General features: G+C 32.5%; 1 protein-coding gene across 3 annotated transcripts; it reads left to right on the forward strand.

Moving 5' to 3' along the window:
- Positions 1-9859: 9859 nt before the first annotated feature.
- Positions 9860-13552, forward strand: LOC109156363 (uncharacterized membrane protein At1g06890). 3 transcript variants are annotated; one of them, XM_019304194.1, is made up of 8 exons: positions 9860-9985; positions 10405-10561; positions 10964-11148; positions 11549-11616; positions 11896-12028; positions 12200-12361; positions 12433-12705; positions 13086-13552. In XM_019304194.1, the coding sequence occupies exons 1-8, from the start codon at positions 9884-9886 to the stop codon at positions 13203-13205; spliced, it is 1200 nt and encodes a 399-aa protein (XP_019159739.1). In that variant the 5' UTR covers positions 9860-9883; the 3' UTR covers positions 13206-13552. The 3 variants fall into 3 exon arrangements, with proteins under 3 accessions (XP_019159739.1, XP_019159741.1, XP_019159742.1); XM_019304196.1 differs by lacking the exon at positions 13086-13552 and adding an exon at positions 12957-13002 and having other exon boundaries at positions 12433-12776; XM_019304197.1 differs by having other exon boundaries at positions 9963-10143.
- Positions 13553-24122: the final 10570 nt, after the last annotated feature.

The raw sequence follows: 24122 nt of genomic DNA on the forward strand, positions 1-24122 counted from the left end.
GACGTCGGCAAGTATATTTGTATTTGGGAAACGCGTTTCTCGTATAATATGAGAAACGCGTTTCTCAAATGCGGATTACAAATACACTACAACCGCATTTGGGAAACGCAGTTGTAGTATTTTATACGCAGTAGCATTTATTTTGATCGTGTTTGGGAAATGCGGTTTTCAGCCCAACCGCGTATCCCAAACCCGGTTTTCCCTTGACCGTCCAAAATTAGTCAGCGTCCTATTTTTGTCCAATACCAAAGAAAAATGCCTATAACAGTCAATTTTCTCAAAAAATCACCTCCCCATTTGTTAGAAAATCACCTCCCCATTTATATATGCAAAAACCAATCCATAACCTCTAATGGGAATGTCCTTTAGGGAAAAAAGACTAAATGATATTTTGAACTATTTTGGATTATCCAATATCACTGCCAAATTAGAAAAAAAAAACTCTAATTATTTACAACTCTTAACAAGTTAACAAATGATCAAATATTGATTAAAGTTGATGCAAAAATTTGTTATTTATTGACTTATATATTTAGATAAACAAAATTCTGTATATAATAAGAGATTAAAATCTCTCGTCCTCTCCACAGCGATCAAGGTTTTGTCCAACAGTACAATGTATTTAGGTTATAACTTTTGATCATGAATTATTTAACTTAATCACATCTTCAATCAACCTTAGTGATCTAGGTTGAGGATGCCTTTGTCCTCATCCATGGTGACCCAACATGATGTTTGAATTTAAGCTTTTATGTTATGTTGTATCCAAATGTTAAAATTTTGAGTTCAAAACCCTTAGTTATAAACTATGTAACTTAGTCTCACTCTTAGTCGTAGTGACCAAGGTTGCCGACCCCTTTGTCCTCATCCATGACCATCTAGGATAAGGGCAGTTGATTTCAAGTTTCTCTATTTTTTAATCAATAAACACTAGTTGAAAATAACATCTTATTTAGTTGTCAAGAATTTTAAAGTCAGAATCTTTAATAATGAATTATGTAATTTAATTATTTATATTAACCTCTTAACAAAAAAACTCTAATTGAGATGGTATGAGTAATTAATCATTAACTTTTTTTGGTCAAATTTGAGGCATATATAGTACATTATTTACAGAATCACATACAATATTTTTCATATAAATCTATGATTTTGTCAACCTTGCACAGTAAATACTTTATAATTTTCTTTAAAATGGAAATTTGATGATTCACTTTTTTTTTAAATAAGAAAATAAAATCAAGCATTTAAAGAGGTAAATCTTGAGGATTTAGTACAATTTATGAAATATAATTGTTGATTTAGTACAACTAGTATTTGCACCCGTGCGATGCACGGAATGAATATGTTGTAATATATTAAGAATATATGAATCGATATATAATTATTTAAATTAGAACATCAAATATTATATTTGCACTTAAAGATATGATTTGAATCGTTTATATATTTTGATGTTATCATTGCTTGAATTTGTGCAAATAATTGCTCAAATTAATAGCTAATGTCTAGATGTACGGATGCGGTCCTATAATTTTGATGATTTTATTTATCATTGTTTAGTATTTTCATACATTAGGTAAATGTGCTCGTTCTCTAACAACTCAGTTATAGAAATGAATTGCTATCCATATTCATTTGTATGGAAGATATATTTTTTTTTTTTTGTCTAGATATATAGCAATTTTTTTATTTAAAAAAAAATTAATATCACCGATTATATTTACACATTATTGAAACCTCTTTGTAGACGACATTGGTAGTGACAACACAATCTTGTTCATCTTCGTCTAGAGCTAACATCTTCTCCATCAGGACGGGTTACTTGGGTGAAAATATATAATGACAGAATATCACTCAATTAGTTATCCTTTTATATTTTCAGTCAATTCGTAATATCATATTCATTTTCAGCCAATTATTCTTTTTTATTTTCAATCAATTAAAATATCAAATGCAATGATATTTTTACCTAACTTCCGTTCCATTTTTAATTGATGATGTAGATATTATTATTGAAATATTTCCGTTCCATTTTCAATTTACCTTTACTATTGTTTAAAATATGCATTTACTATTGATAATGTAGAATATTATTATTGGAATATTTTCCTCCAATTTTTAATTTTCATTCCATTTTTTAATTAAAATGCAATGATCTTACCATTTTTTAGTCAATTATAGATCATTTTTTTTATTTGCAGTCAATTATTAATATTCATTTCCTTTTATATTTTCAGTCAATTAGTAATATTAGATTCATTTTCAGTTAATTATTCTTTTTTATTTTCAATCAATCAGTCAATTAGAATATAGATGCAGTGATATTTTTACCTAATTTTCGTTCCATTTTAATTTGATGATGTAAAATATTATTAATGAAATATTTTTGTTCCATTTTTAATTTATCTTTACTATTTTTTAAAATATGTCTTTACTATTTGATGATGTATTCATTTCCATTTTTAATTTTCCTTTACTTTTAACCAAAAAAAAAAAAAAAAAAAAAAAAAAGACTTTGTACTTCTCAATACTTGCCCACATTGATTTTTTTTTTTTTTTTGGTAAACCCAGGGTTTCCACCGTTGGACACAGTGACTAATCACCTCGCTAAATTGTAAGCACCTCTTTTGGGTGGGACAGCTGGCTTAGAGATTTAAGGCTGCTCCATTCCCAAATCCAAGGATCGAACCCTTGACTTTTAGTTAAGGATGGATGAGTCCCTTACACTCAACCACACCCTTCAGGTTACTTGCCTACATTGATGGGCAAGCAATTATGTTTGTAAGAGGAGCATTGCTCCTCTTTCCAAACATTTTCAATGCGAGAAAGGGGGCCCGTGACTCCCTTTTGTCTTCTCCTTATTTTTTTTAAAATTTTAATTTTATTTTGTATATCGTTTTGTTTGGATTATTATTATTATTATTATTATTATTATTATTATTATTATTATTATTATTATTATTATTATTGTTATTATTATTATTATTATTATTATTATTATTATTATTATTGAAAAATTCATCATTTTAACAATTTATTTTTAATCAAAACACCAAAAATATTATTTAATAACTAAGTAATTTGCTCCAAACTACTAAAATCTAAAACAACACATATATTTTGAGTTAATCTTTCCTAACCCTCAATAATAAATAATAAATAATAAATAAAACTAAAATAAGAAGACAAAGCTAAGGTTTCTTAAATAAGAACCTTTTGACTTCTCAATACTCGCCACATCGATGGGCAAACAATTATGTTTGTACCTCTTATATAGAAGGGCTTAGGAGCTCATCTTTTCAAACATTTTCAATTTGGGATGAAAATGAACCCACATCATTTACAAAGGGAGCATGTGGCTCCCCTTTGCCTTTATTTATTTATTTTTTTATTCTTTTTGTTAATTTTAATTTTATTTTGTATATAGTTTTGTTTGGATTATTATTATTATTATTATTATTATTATTATTATTATTATTATTATTATTATTATTATTATTATTATTATTATTATTGTTATTGTTGTTGTTGTTGTTGTTGTTGTTGTTTTGTTGTAATTTGATTATTTGGCAAATTCACCAAAATTTTAAGAAATTCGTCTGTTTAATATTTTATATTTAATCAAAAACCCAAAATATTATTTAATAACTTAGCAATTTGCTCCAAACTGCTAAAAACTAAAACAACACATACATTTTGGGTTAATCTATCCAAACCCCCACTAATAATAAATAAATAAATTAATAAAAACTAAAATAAGAAGACAACGCTAAAGCTTCTTAAATAAGAACCTTTTGACTTCTCAATACTTGCCCACAATGATGTGCAAGTAATTATGTTTGTAAGAGGAGTTTTGCTCCTCTTATATAGATAAGCTTTCTCATTTCAAACATTTTCAATGTGTGATCAAAATGATCCCACATCATTTACAAAAGGAGTCTGTGATTCCTCTCTGTTTTTTCTTGTTTTTTTTTTTAATTTTAATTTTATTTTGTATATAGTTTTGTTTGGATTATTATTATTATTATTATTATTATTATTATTATTATTATTATTATTATTATGATTATTGTTGTTGTTATTGTTATTGTTATTGTTATTGCTATTGTTATTGTTATTGTTGTTATTGTAATTTGATTATTTGGAGAATTCTCCAAAATTTTAAAAATTTCGCTTGTTTAACATTTTATATTTAATCAAAACATCAAAAATATTATTTAATAACTTAACAATTTTCTCCAAACTGCTAAAAACAACACATATACATTTTGGGTTAATCTTAGCCAAACCCCCTAATAAATTAAAAAAAAAAAAAAAAAAAACTAAAATAAGAAGCCATTAAAATAAGGTTTCTTAAATAAGAGCCTTTTGAAACGTTGGGCTTCAATAGGTTGAGTAAGTCTATATGAACAGATACTACATGTAACACGGTGAATCAAATAGTTATGTTGTGGAACCGTGTCCACTTTGCAAGGTGGACACAGTTCTATGTTCATAATTACTGAACTATATGTTCATAATTATAAAGCTAAATATTCAGAATCTTTGAACTTCATATTCATAATTATTGAACTCTATATTCACAATTACAAAACTCTATGTTCATAATTACTAAACTATATGTTCATAATTATAAAGCTATATATTCATAATTTTTAAACTTCATATTCACAATTATTGAGTCTCTATATTCATAATTACATAACTATATGTTCATAATTATGTTCACAACACTATATTCATAATTTTAGAACTATATATTCATAATTTTTGAACTATATATATAATTATAAGCAATTTTAGAACCGTGTCTACCTTGCTAGGTGGATACGATTCCACAACATAATTTGACATGTCAATAGTACTCAAAAAATAAAATATTTGCCTTTGGACTTCTCAATACTTGTCCACATTGATGGACAAACAATTATATTTGTAAGAAGAGCATTGCTCCTCTTATATATTATTATTATTATTATTATTATTATTATTATTATTATTATTATTATTATTATTATTATTTACGAATTAATAGATTTTATTTAATTTCCATTTGAGATTTACTTACCAAATAAGCTTTACTACAAAAGTTTGGGGGGGGGGGGGGGGGGGGGGGGGAGAATTAGGATGATTTTGTTTGTAATTATATATAGATATAGATAAATTGATTCTATTTCATTTTTTAAGCAAAATCTTCATTAAAGATTAATAGTAAAATAAAGCTAACTTATTAATAACCGATTCTATTACATTTTTTTATGCAGAATTTTTCTTAAAGATTAATAGTAAAATAAGGCTAAATTATTAATAACCAATTCTATTCAATTTTTTATGCAAAATCTTTCCTAAAAGATTAATAGTATCTTAATGATTCTTTTTTTTTTTTTTATACTGCTTATTGATTCTTTTCCATTTTTCAGAGTGTAGAAAAAATTCACATGGCTAACATTTTCTTCCATTCATTTCTATTTTTCCATATTATTATTAATTTCCTTCCCAATATTATTCTATATTATTTTGGCGTACGGCTCCCTTCCATTCATTTCTATTTTTTCATATTATTATTAATTGTTTAGGCGGGAACTTGTAAATGAGGATATTGTTTTTTATTAATTAATATAGAATATAGATTATCAATTAAAATTAAAGTTTTTATTATAATTGAACAATAATATTATCAATTATTATTTGAAGATTTTGTAAAACAGTAAGTAAAATTGTATTATGGATAGGAAAATATATGTACTTTAATTTTAATTTAAATTATTAGTAATTAATTCTATTTTATTTTTTAACAAAATCTTCCTTAAAGAGTAATAGTAAAATAAAGCTAAATTATTAATAACCGATTCTATTACATTTTTTACGCAGAATTTTTCTTAAAGATTAATATAGTAAAATTAAGCTAAATTATTAATAACCAATTTTATTACATTTTTTTACGCAGAATTTTTCATAAAGATTAATAGTAAAATAAGACTAAATTAGTAATAACCAATTCGTTTTCTATTTTTTAAGCAAAATCTTCCGTAAAAGATTAATAGTAAAATATCTTAATGATTATTTTCCTTATACTGCTTATTGATTCTTTTTCATTTTTCAGAGTGTAGAAAACATTCACATGAATAATATTTCCTTCCATTATTTTCCATACTTCCATATTATTATTAATTTTCTTTTCAATATTATTATTAATTGTTTGGGGGTACGGCTTCCTTCCATTCTTTTTCATTTTTCATATTATTATTAATTGTTTAGGCGGGAGCTTGTAAAGGATGATTTGTTTTTATTAATTAATATAGAATATAAATATAGATTAATATAGAATATACATTACCAATTAAAATAAGTTTTTTTTTAAAATATTATATTGAACAATAATATTACCAATTATTATTATTATTATTATTATTACCAATTATTATTATTATTATTATTATTATTATTATTATTATTATTATTATTATTATTATTATTATTGGTTCACATAGTTGAATTATTTATTTTTTATTTAATTATTATAAACATAAATGATATTTTACTAATTAATTTATGATATTTATCAAATTGTATTTTTTAAATATAGTGTTTTATCCATGCATTGCACAAAATTTTATTTTTGTTATTATGAATTTAAAATAAAAATAGAAAAAATAAAAAGATGTTAAAATGTACAATATAATAATATAGTTGGACTTTTATATATTTAGTCAAGTATCAAATTTAAAAAAAAAAATAAATTTTGTATGGTTAATATATTCTCTAATCATGTACATATTTAGATAAATTTATAGAAAAAATTCATATAATTAAGTTGATTTATTCCAAATTGTATTTCATATCTATATATAAAATTTAAAAATATGAATAATAAAAACTAAGAGAATTGTACTTAGAAATCAATAAAAAATGTAAATTCTAAATTTTGTATAAATAAATAAATATTCTAATCGGACGCATATTCTTATATGATTGTATAATACTTTGTATATACACATAATATTTATTAATATGTATATAGGAAAGTCCTATAATATAATTTCATTTATTATAATTTATATTGATAGATTTATACTTAAAAAATTATATTTAGAAATTTAAAGAGTATATGTATGTATATTTAAAAAAATTATAAATATTCATGTTTTGTTAATTTTATAATTTCATTTCTTTAATTATATTTCATATTTTATTAATTATAATTTAATGAAATTGTCACAAATATGTTTACAGAAGAAATCATATATTTCTCAATTTCATTAATTATATTAATTATAATTACCAAATATTGTGGCAATTACCACAATAATTTCATTAATTATAACATTCGTTTTTTTCCAATATTTAAATACATTACCATAAAATCACCATAATAATAACACAAAAGAAGGAAAGAAAAATTATGAGAATAATCTATATCTATATATGCTTAAAAGTAAAATCCTCCTAACCAAGTTTATCCCCAAAACTTAAGGGCATATATATATAAATTGCATATTTACCATACATGCATATTTTGTGTTTATATAGTATAATTTTTGGTATCAAATATTTGAATGGTAATAAACAGGGGAAAATGTCAACATACAAATGACAATTCTTTCATTACTATACTAATTTAAATGGTAATTCATTAATTACTATATTTCACGATGAGTCAGCCAGTTCATGCCCATCATTTTTCAAGAAACATAGAAATGAAATAGTCAATTATTAAAATTGTTTATGATTTCGTTTTTAATTTTTGTCTAAAGTATATTTTCGGCGATTATAACATTTTTTGTATTAATTGAAAATTTGAAAGTTTTACCTTTTTTGAGATCTCTTACCATTTTATAATTTCAATATTGTGCTATTTTGAACTCATCCATGGTGTATAAATACACTCTATATGTCCATACAAAATCCATTGAGGAGACATTTGTACTCAAGAGTAAACTTCTCCTTAAACTAAATTCGGGTGTCAAGAAAATCTCCGTTTTCATTCATAATGATATTCCTATTTCTGAGTCTCTCATCACCGTTCGGTACATCAATGATGTCTGGATTTCTAGGTCTTCCATTGTTCCCTTTGATCCTTATGATTGTGCCATTGCCAGTATTTTTTTATTTGGGTTCAGTACAACGTGGATTTTTTTGGGAGGTTTCTCTAATTAAATTTTTGGTTAAAAATTTATATTTCCTTTGTATTTTATTTTATTACTTTTTTATTTATTTATACTAATATGTGAATGGAGTAACACAAAATCTAAAATTGTATTTGTTATTTATTTCTACTTTTTAAATAATCATTATTTTTGTGTTTTACAAAAATTTAGAAAAAATCAAATATAGCGAGATTTTTAATAGGTTAAACAAACACTCTACTCAAGTTGTGATATATATATATATATATATATATATATATATATATATATATATATATATATATATATATATATATATATATATATATATATATATATATATATATATATATTAATTATAAAAATGCTGTAAAATGAACTCTGCTTGGTAAAAAAAAAACATAGAAACTTGAATGGCATGTACAAATCTCGAAGTCAACATACTAACTCTAAGTTTCAGAAAATCTTACAAAATCATCAAAATTATCGTCTTTATCATCCTCGATCGCATATCTACAATCTTCCATAAAAACTAAACCAATAGGGTTCTGTTACAAATGCTCTTCCTCCTCAATTTCCTTTTGTTGAAGCAGAACCTCCTTAAGTATCTTCAAACTCATACCAGATGATATAATCTGCAAAACATATTGAAGTACGTGAGAATATAGTTAGAAAAATGTAGAAAATTCATACAAAAAGAAAGCAGAGAGATGAGTCTGAGATTCTTTGATTGAAGAAGCCATTGTATTTATAGGTAGAAAATACTATTTCAAAAAGAAAGTATAATAATTTATTTATTTAAGGGAAAATATAATAATTTATTTATTTAAGGTAATAACATTATTACTATTATTATTATTATTATTATTATTATTATTATTTATTTTTCATTTTACATTTACTTACCAAATAAGTTTTACTACAAAAGTTTTGGGGGGAAAATTTGTTAGGAGGATTTTTACTTTTATATATATATATATATATATATATATATATATATATATATATATATATATATATATATATATATATAGACTTACCAAATAAGTTTTACTACAAAAGTTTTGGGGGGAAAATTTGTTAGGAGGATTTTACTTTTATATATATATAGATATATAGATTTATGAAATATAATTAGGTGGTTTTCCACACAGGATTGGGTAACCAAATAAAACCAAAAATAGCAAGAAGCCCCCTCACTTCCCAAGTAATTTCATTTTCATACTATCTCAAATGATCCCGTAACCCACCATACAAACACAGTTAAATGTCAAATTCCTTCACACACACACACACACACACACACACACACACACACACACACACACAATTTATAAAATACGATTATTGATTTGCTGTTACATAGACTCACTTAGCAAGTACGCTCAATTAGGTGATTTTCAACACATGATTGGGTAACCAAATAAAACCAAAAATAGCAAGAAATCCCCTCACTTTTCAAATAATTTGATTTTCATACTACCTCAAATGATCCGTCGCAACCCACCATACAAACACAGTTAAATGTCAAATTTGATTTGCTCTTACGTAGACTCACTTAGCAAGAAGTCCCCTCACTTTCCAAATAATTTTATTTTCACACACAGAGAGAGAATTCTCATTAATTTACGAGCTATTATATCAAAATCGAGATTTATTAGTATACACCCTCAAACAATATTATTATGAATTTTTTGGTAAAATAAAAAGAATAAAAAAAAAAAAAAGTGAGACCGGTTTATCCCATTGAGCTTATGATATTTTTCACATTACCATTTTTATTCCATCAAAAATCAAAAATTGCTAAATCCGATAGCTTCATATCATTAATTTCTCAAGGATCCTATGTCCTACAGGTTCTATACTATGTTTCTCTCTCTCTCTTTCTCAATGTATACACTGAAATATGTGTATATATACATGCATGTTTGTGCTCGCATACACACAATATATGATATAATATCTGGAGTTGGACCTGAAGTAGCAGATCTAGGGTTTTCACGGAGCAGAGCTGGTGTGAATTTGATTTTGTTTATTTTTATTTTTATTTTATTTTTTTGCAATGAAGTGGTAATTGCTTTCGCGTATTATGCATTGTAATTGCGGTGTTATTCGTGTTTTTCCTCCTCGTTAAGTGTTCATTTTCCCGGAGCTAAGCTGGTTTAGTGTTCTGTGGGTTTTTTGGTGTGTGTGTAGTGTTAGGGTGGTTTGAATTGCGTGATTGATGTGGGAGTGGCGGAGTTGTGATGTGTGTGTGTTTGTGTGTGATCTGTAGGTTTTGAGACTGGAGATTGGAAAAGTGGGTGCGAAAATGAGCGAAGGCCAGCGGTTTCAGCTGGGGACAATTGGGGCACTCAGCTTGTCGGTGGTATCTTCTGTCTCTATTGTGATTTGCAACAAGGCCCTTATAAGCACACTTGATTTCACATTTGGTGAGTTTCTTGTATTTGCCACTTTATGATGAATGCAATAGTTTTGTTTTTGACTAGTAAATAGTTCTTGGCTTCTTGCCAATCATTGTATAAGAATGGATATGTAGATATTTCTGCCACCAAAACATGTTATTTTTGTTTCATGAAACTTGCTTCATTCGATTTTATGTATGTCGCCTTTTGGTGTGTTTTCAGAAATAATTTGGAGGCATTAAAATAATGGTTTGATTCAGAAATGTGATAGTTCTGACATTTTTAATTTGAGGATTGTGGAATCCCATTTTCTTGGGGGATCTTGTGGTTTTTTAGATAAATTTCAAATGACCAGCCAGAAAAGAGCTTAGGATGTTTAAAATTAACTTGAATTTGCCTAAGTTTTCTCCTAATATCTTATTTTCTCAGCTACAACTTTGACGAGTTGGCATCTTCTGGTTACATTTTGTTCCCTTCATGTGGCATTATGGATGAAATTGTTTGAGCACAAGCCTTTTGATCCACGAGCTGTCATGGGGTTTGGAATACTGAATGGGACTTCCATTGGCCTTCTCAATCTAAGTCTGGGGTTCAATTCTGTTGGCTTTTATCAGGTAAATTATTTCTTTCTTTATTTCTGTCTTGCTAGAATGGTTTCATATTTCAACAGTTTACTGAATTGCATAGGTACTAGATTTCAAAATGTCTAGGAATGATGTTACTAGCAATCACATGCTATTTCATAGAGTCTAGTTCTCTTCTCTCTGGAAAGATATGAATGAGTGGTTGCTTTATTTTCTTGCGAGCAAATGGCTGCCAAATAGGCATATTTTATAATTTTGATTCATATATCCTTAGTTTTCCTTAATGATTTTTTAAGCCCCCCACCCCCATTAGGTGTATACTAGCCCTTCATTTCTGCAATGGTAATGCATCTAGACTTGATTTTTTTTTTTTTAATTTATTAAAAATGTAGTTTGTCTGACTTCTTCCTCACATGGATTAACATTGTAGATGACAAAATTGGCAATCATCCCTTGTACAGTTCTTTTGGAGACTCTATTCTTCAGGAAAAAGTTCAGGTGGAGTCTTTTGTTAATATTTTTTCTTTCTTTTATTTTGGCACATCAAATTGGGGGTGGGGGTAGGGTTATTGGGACTCAACCCTAGGTCTACTACTACTACCTGGAAAGGAGTGTAGCTTACCATCAAACTAAACCCTAAACCACTATATTTTTTCTTTATAGAATCACGTATGTATTTTATGAAATTGCTTGTATATACTTGGACACATCTGATCTAATCTTTGTTCATTCAGTAATAAGCTAGCCTATTAATACTTTCTGGACTATGATTTGCAGTAGGAAGGTCCAGGTTGCACTGGTTGTCCTTCTCTTAGGTGTTGGAATTGCAACAGTGACTGATCTACAGCTCAACTTGCTGGGTTCTGTTTTATCTCTGCTTGCAATTGTTACGACGTGCATTGCACAGATTGTATCCTCAGGAGGAGTGGCTTTCATTTAATTTGCTTGTTTTTTGCATCCCTGCTATTTCTTTATCTAGCATATGATATTTTGCAGAAATTAGAAGCTGAGAGTCGTTCATCTTAAATGTTACTTTTGTTTCCTGCCTCTTATTTGGGTTATCTTAACCCATCTCACTCAGATGACTAATACCATCCAGAAGAAGTTCAAGGTTTCATCTACACAGCTTCTATATCAATCTTGCCCATATCAAGCAATTACACTGTTCGTAACTGGACCCTTTTTAGATGGACTTTTGACAAATAAAAATGTATTTGCTTTCAACTACACACCGAAAGTGCTGGTGAGGATTAATTCATTCTCCCTTGTTTCTTAATTACTGCAAAACCCATTAACTCTTAGCTTTCATGGCAGGCATTCATTGTTCTATCATGCTTAATATCAGTTTCTGTGAACTTTAGTACTTTTCTGGTAATTGGCAAGACATCTCCTGTCACCTACCAAGTCTTAGGACATCTGAAAACATGCCTTGTTTTAGCCTTTGGATATGTTCTCCTTCGTGACCCTTTCAGCTGGCGAAACATTCTAGGGATCTTTATCGCACTGGTTGGAATGATACTATATTCATATTATTGCACAGTTGAGAACCAGCAAAAGACTAGTGAAGCTTCAGTGCAGGCGTCTCAGGTACTTAACTATTTGCATTTTACTCCATCATATGGGCTATGGCTAGTGTGTTTCCAACATATAACAAGTATCCGATTAGGGGCAAATTATACCGTGCACCAGGGTGCACATTGCATTGTGCGCCCTAAAAGTTTTACGTATATTATGTTAAGAGTTTATGTGTATTCTACTATACAATTATGAACATACGAAACATGGGATTTTTAGGGCGCATAATGCATTGTGCGCCCTGGTGCACGATATAACAATTGCCAATTAGGTAGGGTTTTGGTGTATGTATAAAATATGAATTATGAACGAAATTGCTATTCCATGCATTCACCACCTGTAGTTGAATTATGTCCAGTAAAACTGACTATGATAATCATGTGCAATTGAAGGCTAAGGAAAGTGAATCTGATCCCCTGATAAGTGCCGAAAAAGGAGGTAGTCATTTAGTGGAGAGTGGTATCGCTAAATCATCCCCGGGGTGGAATTCAAACAAAGACTTGCAGGCATAAAGCCAGCCGCTTCAAATTATTATTCATTGGGTTGCCCTCCTCACCTCATTCAGAGTTGGAGACTGTTACGACGAGGATGAAGATGTTGCTGCCATGGTTTCCTTTAGCCATTATGGTGGGCATTCGGGGAAAAATTACTTTCTATTTTTGCAGTCTAAAGAATATGTCTCCACAGAGCAAGTTTTGTTATCTAATCTAAAAGACATGTACGAGTATGCAAAATATATTCCCCAGGGGAGAACATCTGTTGTCCCGGGAACAGATATATATTGGTATAACAAAACACAGATTTTGTCTTGAGTCACTTTGTTCATACGAATTGAATAAGGATGATGGTATTGGTTTAATTATCAGCGTTTCCCACTCCTCTACTTCACCTCTATGCCATGCTTCATGCATCTATCATCTATGATTTTAAACGATTCATAATTACTTACTTGTGTCCACTCTAATTTCTTTCAACTAATCTCTATTTTTTTAAAAATTCATTTAAGTCTAAAATATTTCAACTAATCTCTATTTTTTAAAAAATTCATTTAAGTCTAAAATATTTTTAAATACAATGGGGTGAGATTTTGTGAAATTTGTAAAAATTGAGAGTATTTTGGATATTTAATTAAAGTATAAGTTTTGGTGTGTGTGTGTGTGTTTTTGTTTTTTTGTTTTTTTTTTTTTTGTTTTTTTGTTTGTTTGTTTGTTTGTTTGTTTTTTTAACTATTATAATTTGGAAGGATAAAAATTGAGTAAAACTTGGGATACTTATTTTTTAGATAAAAAGGAGGGGATGAGAAGCTAAATAAAAGAACTAGCAACAATTTTCGCTTTGAGAAACACCTTGAACGTCTTCATACTTGTAATTTGTAAGATAATTCTTTGCATCGAAGGGAGGAGGTGACTAGACCAATTCATCGGACGGGTTCGGGCGACTCGATTTTGTGAATCCTCCACCTGTCCGGTTTTTGGTTTGTAATATTTATACTCAATCCGTTTACTTATGTATTAATCACATCAGATATTAATTACTCGGGTTTCGATCAGTTTTTTGTCTGTTTTTGATTTTGTTCGGATTAAAATAAAAATTTAAAACTAGTAAAAATTAAAAACTTCGAACTAAACTAGTTAAACCTTACAGTTTAATGAACTGATTACAAGTAATATAATACAAATTACATGTTGCAACTTAAAACTTTAAAAGTTCAAATGAAAAAATTAAAATACAAATTTAGAAATATACAAAATTACATTTTCCAAAATTAGATTGTCCAACTCCAACCCAAGTCTCCAACACTCCAAATTACAAAGTTTACAACTTCAACATCAGCAACTCAGGCACTCAACATTCATCATCTTCTTGCTCAAAGTTAAAATCATTAGCCAACTACAAAGTACAAACACAAGCTAAATAATAAAATAAATGTATTATAGGAACTTGGAACCACACTATCACAGTCGTGCCGAGAAAGGAAAAAGACTCAGATTGCTATTTTTTCATATCAAGGTAGGATTGGGTGCAAATTGCTACTTGAGTTTTGGAATAGACCCAAAGTCCTTTGATTCAGACAAAAATGGTGAAAGCATCATCATAGCCATTGACAACAACTAGAGTTAGTATTTCGTAAAGTTATAAAGTAGTAAAACTAGTAATGACTAATGAGTAAAAAAATTGAAGTAAGGGAGAGTGATATACTAGATCAAATGACCATAAGACCTATGCACTCATGATTCAATGAATCAAGGCAAAAGGCTTAAACACTTACTAAACTAATATTGATACATATTTTTTACTCAAGGAAGTCAAGGGGCCTCATAGAATTGATGGAAAGTGTTGAAAATATCACATTAAGCAACCTCTCCTCTGCCTTATTCAAGGAGTGGTTGATCACCTAACTACCACAACAGACGAAATTCAGCATGAAAGGAATATTTGGGGGAGTGTTGAAGCCTAACTATGCAGTTTATTATCGCAGTCCCTTGCTCCTGATTTGATCCCCATGTTTAGACCATTCAAAACATGTTTCTTAGTGTGGAAACAAGCTCAATCTCTTTATAGGAATGACATCTCTCGCTTTACTTCATTGTAAGTGAGATACTAAATATCTGGAAGTCAGAAATGTCCATGAAAAATTTTTGGGAAAAATTCAAGGACTCGTGGCTGAATTCAATAAGCTCATGTCCATTGGAGGATCATCCGGAGAGAAACTTACTCAACGTCACAAGTTCTTTGTCGTTCTTACACTTGCCAAGCATGAACCAGAATTTGAGCAAGTTCGAAATAGTATACTCGGTGATGGAGCAGTTCCAAGCACTAAGGAAATGTTTAAAAGACTTCATCAAGTCTCCTCTATTAAAGGAAATACATCAACATCAACCATTGTTGATCATTCTGCTCTTACTACTCAAAGTGATCATGGTTAAAATAGAGGAAGAGGTCGAGGTGGATGACGAAATTCTACTCGTTTTTTGTGATTTTTTGCAACAAACAATGCCACACTCACGAGGTTTGCTGGAGACTTAATGGAAAATCAACAATGGTTAATATAGTTCAATCTAGGAATTCGAATACTGAGGACTCAAATACGCAAGTTATTTCAAAAGCTGAGTATGCATAATTCTTGCAATTAAAGGCTGCCAAGACAACCATTTCTCCTGACATCTCCCATACTACTCTTGCTTCACAATCAAACTCTGTTTGGGTCTTGGACTCGGGAGCCACCGATCACATATCTGGTAATCCCTCATTTGTCTCCCAAATTGATTTCTCATATTCTCTTCCATCTGTTACTGATCAAAGGGAAAAACTAAAGGAATTAGAAAAGTCATTATCCATTCATTCTCTTTAGACCATGTTCTTTATATTCCCGGTTGCCCTTTCAACTTGATTTCAATCCATCGGCTTACTCATTATCTTAATTGCTTGGTTACCTTTTCTTCTGATTCTGTGGTTATTTAGGACTGACAAACGAGGGAGACGATTGGTAGGGGCATGAATCACAAGGACTCTACCATCTTCTATGTTTCACCAATACCAACACAACTTGCATGACTACTCTTTCACTTCTCCTTAATAATTGTCAACTAGGGCACCCAAACATCAATAGATTAAGATAACTGGTTCCTAGTTTGTCCAATTTAAAAGAAATAGAATGTGAGTCATGTCAACTTGGGAAGCACCCGAGATCCTCATATCCTAGTAGAATGAATATGAGGGCTAATACACCATTTTCTTTAGTTCACTCTGATGTTTGGGGACCATGTCGTGTTCCAACCACCTTGGGGTTCTTATATTTTGTTGTCTACATTGATGGTTTTTCTCGGTGTAGTTGGGTCTTTCTAATGAAAAATCTTTTTGAACTATTTGATGTGTTTAAAAAATTCTATAATGAAATCACAAATCAATTTGGAGTTTCTTTCAAAGTCCTACGCAATGATAATGCTAAAGAATATTTTTCAGACTCTTTCACTTCCTTTTTTTTTTCCTCACATGGAATACTACATGAATCTTCATGTGCTAGAACCCATCAACAAATGGTGTTGCTGAACGGAAAATTCGTCATCTTGTTGACACAACCCACACTTTGCTCATTCACCACAAGGTTCCTAATTTTTTTTTGGGGGGGCGGGGGGGGGGGGGGGGGGGGGTAAGGGGGTGCTATACTTCATTCTTGCTATCTCATAAATCGATTGCATTCTTCTGCCTTGCAAAGGAAAATTCCTCTTAATCTTGTACTCCGACAGGAACCTCTCTACAAGCTTCCATTATGGGTTTTTGGGTGTACCTGCTTTGTCCATGATTCCTCACCAGGACGAGACAAACTTGATGCCAATGCAATAAAATGTGTGTTCATTGAGTACTCTCGCCTGCAAAAAACCTTTATTAGGTGTTATTGTCCTAAAACACGTCATTTCTATACCTCCTTTGATGTCACATTCTTTGAAACTACGCCCTTTTCTTTTCCACTTCAGTTGAGGAATCTGACTTCTTGGAGAAACCAATTGAAGCCATAGAAATCTCACTGTCCCTACTTTCACAGAGCATGTATTTCCCGATGTTCCTAAAAGAACCACACCAATGACAAACATTCAAGAAAGACATAGTTCACCTTTTTTGTACACTTACCAGCGGCGTAATCGTCAAGGTTCCCAAGAGGATGGATGTTTGGTTGATTCATGTCCCACACCAGCGTTACCCACAAACACGATTCAAAATTCCACAATAAGCTCTCCTATTGTAAGTCGAATAGGTAAGCGATCCACTCGAAATCCTTATCATGTTTATAACTTTCGTACACAGAAACAATTGTCTTCGTCATATTGTGCTTTCATTACCAGTTTATCTACTGTGTCTATTCCAAAAAGTGTCAAAGAAGCATTAACTCATCCAGGATGGAAGCAAGCAATGATTGATGAAATGGAAGCACTACACTCATCCGGAACTTGGGAGTTAGTTCCTTTGCCTCCTGGAAAAACTGTGGTTGGTTGTAGATGGGTGTATAATGTGAAGGTTGGTCCAGATTGACAAGTTGATAGGCCTAAAGCCCGACTAGTGGCTAAATGGTACACATAGGTTTTTTGCATTGACTACACATACAATTTCTCACTAGTGGCCTAAGATCACATCCATTCGTCTCTTCCTCTCATTGGCAACTAATCGTCACTAGACCTTGTATCAGTTGGATATCAAAAATGTCTTCTTACATGGGGATAGGGGTGACCACGGTTTGGTTCGAACCGTAACCGACACTGTAGTAACCGGAACCAATAAGGTTCCGGTTAAGGTTTGTGGAATAAAGGAACCGGAACTGCCGGTTCCAGTTCGGAACCGGACGATTCCGGTTCCAAACTGTAAAAAAAAAATTAATTAATTGTTGGTTGCAGGCCGTAGGCCTGCAACATACTGCCTCACTGCCGCATTGGGCAGTGGGTAGTGGCGCAAAGAGGCAAAGACCAAACTTTGGTCTTTGCCTCTTTAGGCTTCTAATTTATTATTATTATTATTATTTTTAATAAAATCCGGTAAGAACCGGAACTGTACTTTGCAGTTTCGGTTCCGATTTGTCCATTTGCGGAACAACCGGAACCGCGGTCACCCCTACATGGGGAGTTGAAAGAAGAAGTTTATATGGAGTAGCCACTTGGATTTGTGGCTAGGACTGGATCTAATCTTGTTTGTTGCCTCAAATGCTATCTCTATGGATTGAAGCAATCTCCATGTGCCTGGTTTGAAAGATTTAGTGTTGTGATCCAACAATTTGGCATGATTCAAAGCAAAGCTGATCACTATGTCTTCTATAGACATCTATTTGGAAAAAGCATATATTTAGTACGAAGTTTATGTTGATGACATTGTTATCACAGGGGATGATATGGAAGGAATAAACGAACTAAAGAAACATTTGTTTCACCATTTTGAGACAAAGGATCTTGGAAAATTAAAGTATTTCCTTGGTATTGTGGTTGTTCAATCCAAACAAGGTATCTACATGTCACAACAGAAATATGCTTTGGATATTCTTGGAGAAACAAGTATGACAAATAGCAAGCCAGTTGACACACACATGGATCCGAATGTCAAACTCCTTCCAGGACAATGGGCGCCTCTATCTGATCGAAGCATATACCGAAGATTAGTTGGTAAGCTATTATACTTGACTATCACTCGTCCAGATATTTCCTTTGTTGTAAGTGTTGTTGGTTAGTTTCTACAAGAGCCATGTCAAAGTCATTGGGGTGCATCTATCAGAATTTTGAGATATGTGAAAAGATCTCCAGGCACAGGTTTACTCTACAAAAATCACGGACATACAAAAATTGTTGGTTATTCAAACGCAAATTGGGCAAGATGTCATTGGGATAGGAGATCAACATCTGGATACTGTATTCTTTTTGGAGGTAATCTGATTTCTTGGAAAAGCAAAAAACAAGATGTTGTTGCATGGTCAAGCGTAGAAGCAGAATACCGAGCAATGGCACTAGGGAATTGTGAACTAATTTGGGTGAAGCAACTCCTCACAGAACTCAATTTTTTAAGCCCAGTCCTATGAAATTAATTTGTGCTAATCATGCAGCTCTACACATTGCATCCAATCATTTCTACCATGAAATGACCAAATACATTGAGGTTGATTGCCACTTTATACGAGAGAAGATTGCATCCAGGGAGATTATCACCACATTTGTTGGGTTAAATGATCAACTTGCTGATATCCTCATTAAATCTCTTCGTGGACCTATGATTGATTTCATTTGTAGCAAGCTATGAGCTTTTGATAGGTATGCTCCAGCTTGAGAGGGAGTGTTGGAAATATCACCTTGAGCAGCCTCTCCTCAGCCTTATTAAGGCAGTGTCTTCTTGAGGAGAGGAGTAGTTTTCATTGGGCAATCTTTGCATTTATTATGTTTCTTCATAATGTTCCTTCTTTAGACTATATATAGTTGTAATATGATTTTCCTTGTAAGTATGTAAGAAATAGAAAGTACTTTTAGTTCCTCAAATCTTTCAACAGAAAGGAATCGAGGGCAGTAACAATTCAATTGTTGCCAAAGACATTGTGCTAATTTGCACTTGCCAGTTTTCCGTAGTGCCTCACAAATCACAATTCAATAATTTACGTTTCAGAGAAAATTACATATTCAAAAAACTGGAATAATGAAAGGAAATAATCAAATAAATAAATATTACAGAAATGGTAGGAAGGGAAGAATTAGGTCCAGCACTCCCAACTCTAATACATCTAGTGGCCAACTCTGCAAATAAAAAGAAGTTAATTAAAAATAAAAATTAAGTAAAAACTAATAATTTAGTTTTTTTCTTGAACATAAATATAATGATAACGAGGTTGTAATAGGGTAAAATAAAGAAAACACATTTCAAATTACTACTAATTAAGAACCCATAAATAATTCATAATCCTAAAGGAGGCTGATGGACAATATAATTTATTCTATGAACTACAATCACAACTTTTTTTTGTAAAGCTAAAGGTGTATTTTGTAACTTTGGAGGATTAGGACCAAAACAACTAGCAATACATAGTTGAATAGTTAAATTTATTTTTTCCATCTTAAAAGTTCAAGAACATATTTGACTCTTATCCATATAACTATACTTTTTACGTGTAATGTGTAATGATTTGAAGTTTTGAACCCAACATTAAATTTGTTAAAATTATTAATGGAAAATAAAATATTTATTAATAAAAATAATTTTAAACGTATACTTGTAAAAATTATTGATTTCTAATATATATATATATATATATATATATATATATATATATATATATATATATATATATATATATATATATATATATATATATATATATATATATATATATATATATATAGAGTCTCGTTCAGGTGTGAACATTGCTTAAGATGTGAACGTGTGAATTATTTTCGACCGTTCCTTTTTTTACTGATGGACGGTTGTGAGCTTGGGTGTAGGCCTTACGATGTGCATGCTTCGCACTGTATCTCTTTTTCTGTGGGTGGGTTTTGGTGCGATACTCCTGTTCACCGTACACATCTGGTCCGTCTCATCCAAATTTCCGTCCTAGGACTTTTCCACTCCAACTCTACTCTGTCGATCAATTCTCCAATTCCAGCTCATGGCGAGGTCGGATGGTGATCGCTGGTCGAAGCGGGGTACGAGCGGCCATCAATTAACGCCCGCGACCCCTCCTGCTACCAATAGCCTTAGGATAGGGTATGCGTCGCGGCCCTTTAAACGAAGGCTTCGCCGTCGTGTTTCTAGCTCCGGTGGACGGGACGATGTCGGTCGGAAGGCGTCAGGGATAGCAGCGAGGGTTGCTGCACGGAGGAGGGCGAATCAATGGGGGGGGGGGGGGGGGCAAAAAGGTTAGTTCTGCGTGGGGGGGGGGGTGGTTCTGAGTGTGTTTGCCCTATTGGGGGTCGTTTAGACAGTTAATTCCCTCTTGATTTCAAGGTGATAAACACCTGAAAGAAACCATTTATGTATTTTAGATTAGAAATATTGTCAAGAATAATAAAATGCAGAATATTGTTCTATGGCAGTCATATGTTTCCATTTACCATAAACATATATATATATTTTATATAGGGCTTAGGGCCTTCTACTGATATTATTATTTCTTTCCTTATCAAGAAGAATACTTCCTAATTTAAGAGAGGAAAAGGTTTAATTAGTCAAAGTTGATATTCAGACCTCTTGAATAGACTGTAGAGTCTGCAACATGTATTCCTTGATTTATGGATGGATATGCATATTGTTATTGTATTGTTAAAAAATGTACACCAGTGATGCCATGTTTTAAATTAAAAGTACCTGAGTGCAGTGGTTTGCATTCCTGTTAAAATAGCCGAGTGCAGTACTAGTCTTCGGGCTTTTAGTTGTTATTAGTTTTCAGATTTACCATATCTAGTAATGCAATTATATTTACTATGGCCTTTACATTGCTTAGAGGTCTACAGTTTTGATACTATGCCATTATTGTTTAAATGTAATTTGCTGACTTTGTATTATCAAAAATAGTGATGCAAGTTTGTTTAATAGGTTGGATATCAACTCCAGTGGTGCTCATGGGCAGTGTTTGTTCTGTGCAGGCTATAATAACCAGCAGCCAGTTCTGCTAAGTGATGATGGGAGCGGTTCAAATGATGAGTTCCATACCCCACTGCTAGTATTGGACGGGGGCGTGGTGTGCGGGGTAACACGTGTGGAGCGTTCAAGCAAAGGCCAGTTCAACGCGCTGGGATCGCCGAAGGATCTTGCAAACCTTGTGCAAGCTCTAACTCCAATTGAGCCCGGGGATAATGTGGTAAGCATTCCAATTGAGCCCTATGTGGCCGTTATAAGATTATGTATGTCTTAGACAGTTTCCCTTTTTGCTATGTTATATGTTGTCTGTTGTGTTGGGTGGTGGTGCAGGGGGTTGGCCATAGGCGTTCAGAAATCACTGGTGAGCTGATTTCGGTCACTACGCGAGTTGTTGGCCTGTTTTCCCAGCACCCCAGTAGAGCTTTGGAAGAATGCGATTACCAGAGGGTCGTGGACTCGATCAAAATGTTGGAAAGGGTTGTTTAGAGGCCAGCACCGCCAGTTCCTATTCTGTCACCGGTTAGTAACGAAGAATCGTTATGGTTCGATGCAGACTTTCTAAGGGAGCTGGATCAAGCCGAGTTGGCTGCAACCAGGGCCATTGGCATGTCCGATGTGCCTAGTTTTAGTCTAGGGCTGACTCAGGAGTTTGCAAGAGTAGGGCAGGCGGCCAAGAAGGGCAATCAGGCGGATACTGTTGCACCACCGTTGTTGCAGGTAGACTGCGTTCATATGGTAGAGGTACTGTAAGTTCTGTTGCTAATTCTTTACACAAACATACGTAGGCACCAGCCCCGCGGGGGGTAGACGGGACAAATCACAAAGGGAAGGAACCACTTGTGGAGTTTGCAAGGCCGGTGCAGGCGGACAAGAAGGGCAATCAGATGGACACCGTTGCACCACCAACGCTGCAGGTAGATTGTGTTCATATGTCTTAGGTATTGGTTGTTCTGAGGCTAATGCTTTACACGAACATATGTAGGCACCAGCTCGGCCACAACGTGTGGGACTCACAACGCAGTTTGCTGCACCATGCATAGCCACTCGGCGGGTAGACGGGGCAAATCATAAAGGGAAGGAACCACTTGTTATGCACGACCAATCTGCTGGCATTTTCTTCGACACCACATATGGGTACCCATCTATTCCGCTGCCGCACGTGTATGTTGTGTGGATGTGGGTATTTAGGTGCTCCCAGGGGGACCGGTAAGTGGTTTTAATGCATCTGCACTCTCGGGGGGGGGGGGTGTGGGTGGGGTTGGGGTGTTTGTAAATTTATGCGTATAATATTCACACGTTTTCATTATGGCTTTTGGTTTGTAGCAACGAGGTCCTATTCCAACACGGTGACCGGACGGTCAAGTGGGCACAAATGCAAACGTTGAGGGAGGTGACGGTTCTGTCTAAGACTGTAGTCGATGCTTGGTGTTGTGTCATGAATGCCCGGGAGGCAGCTAACAGTGCTGGTGACCTGACCCGCTTGTTTTTACCGACCAGCACGACGGTAAGCATCTTGGTGCACACCCATGACTTTGTGGATTTCAAACTCAAACTAATTACTGCTTGTGCTATGCAGATTGGGACTGTGGTTGGCGTCTCATCGAGCGAGGAGGAGAGGGTGGCTTGGTTCGAGAAGCACATGGACGGGGTGTTGCAAAGTATAGGACGTCGGGGGACGGCCGACATAGATTTGGTGAGTTTCCCTGCTCGGTAAAATAATTGCCACACCGCCTACCGCCCATGTTTTAATAATCGTTTAAAATGGCAATGCAGTTCATTTTCCCGATTTTTGACAATGGCACATACTACATGATGGCCATTAACTTCAAGCATTACCGTTTTGACATCATCGACAGCTCGTCGGCGAAGAAGCCTAACAAAGAAATGTATCGTGGCGCTCCGGAGGAGCTGGTATGTGTCTCTATTCTCCGAAATATATGTTCACGCCCTAGCGTTTTATGCCGGCTATGTGTGCTGCAAATTTCTGCAAATTATTAGCGTTCACAGTTGTGAGCGATTTAATGGATTATTATTAAGTTCGTTACTCTGCGAATTTGATTTTATTCCTCTGTGTTTTACGGTACGTTGGTGTATAATTTTCTGCTTTTAAATCTATTAGATTAGTGTTAGAAATATAGGTATGTTTTTTTAATTTGTTTCATTCATTTTGGAAGTTTAGCTTTATTTTTAGCTTAAATTTTTGATGTACTGGGTGGAAACTATGCATGATGCATTTTTCTTAAGTGCAAACTCTGTTTAGTTCTCATATGTTCGCCTTCTGTACACTGTTTGCACTTTAAGTGCTGTCATTTGTTATCCATAAATATATTAAAGGG

This window comes from Ipomoea nil, unplaced genomic scaffold (genome assembly GCF_001879475.1).
Source record: "Ipomoea nil cultivar Tokyo-kokei standard unplaced genomic scaffold, Asagao_1.1 scaffold2705, whole genome shotgun sequence".
Taxonomy (NCBI): Eukaryota; Viridiplantae; Streptophyta; class Magnoliopsida; order Solanales; family Convolvulaceae; genus Ipomoea; species Ipomoea nil.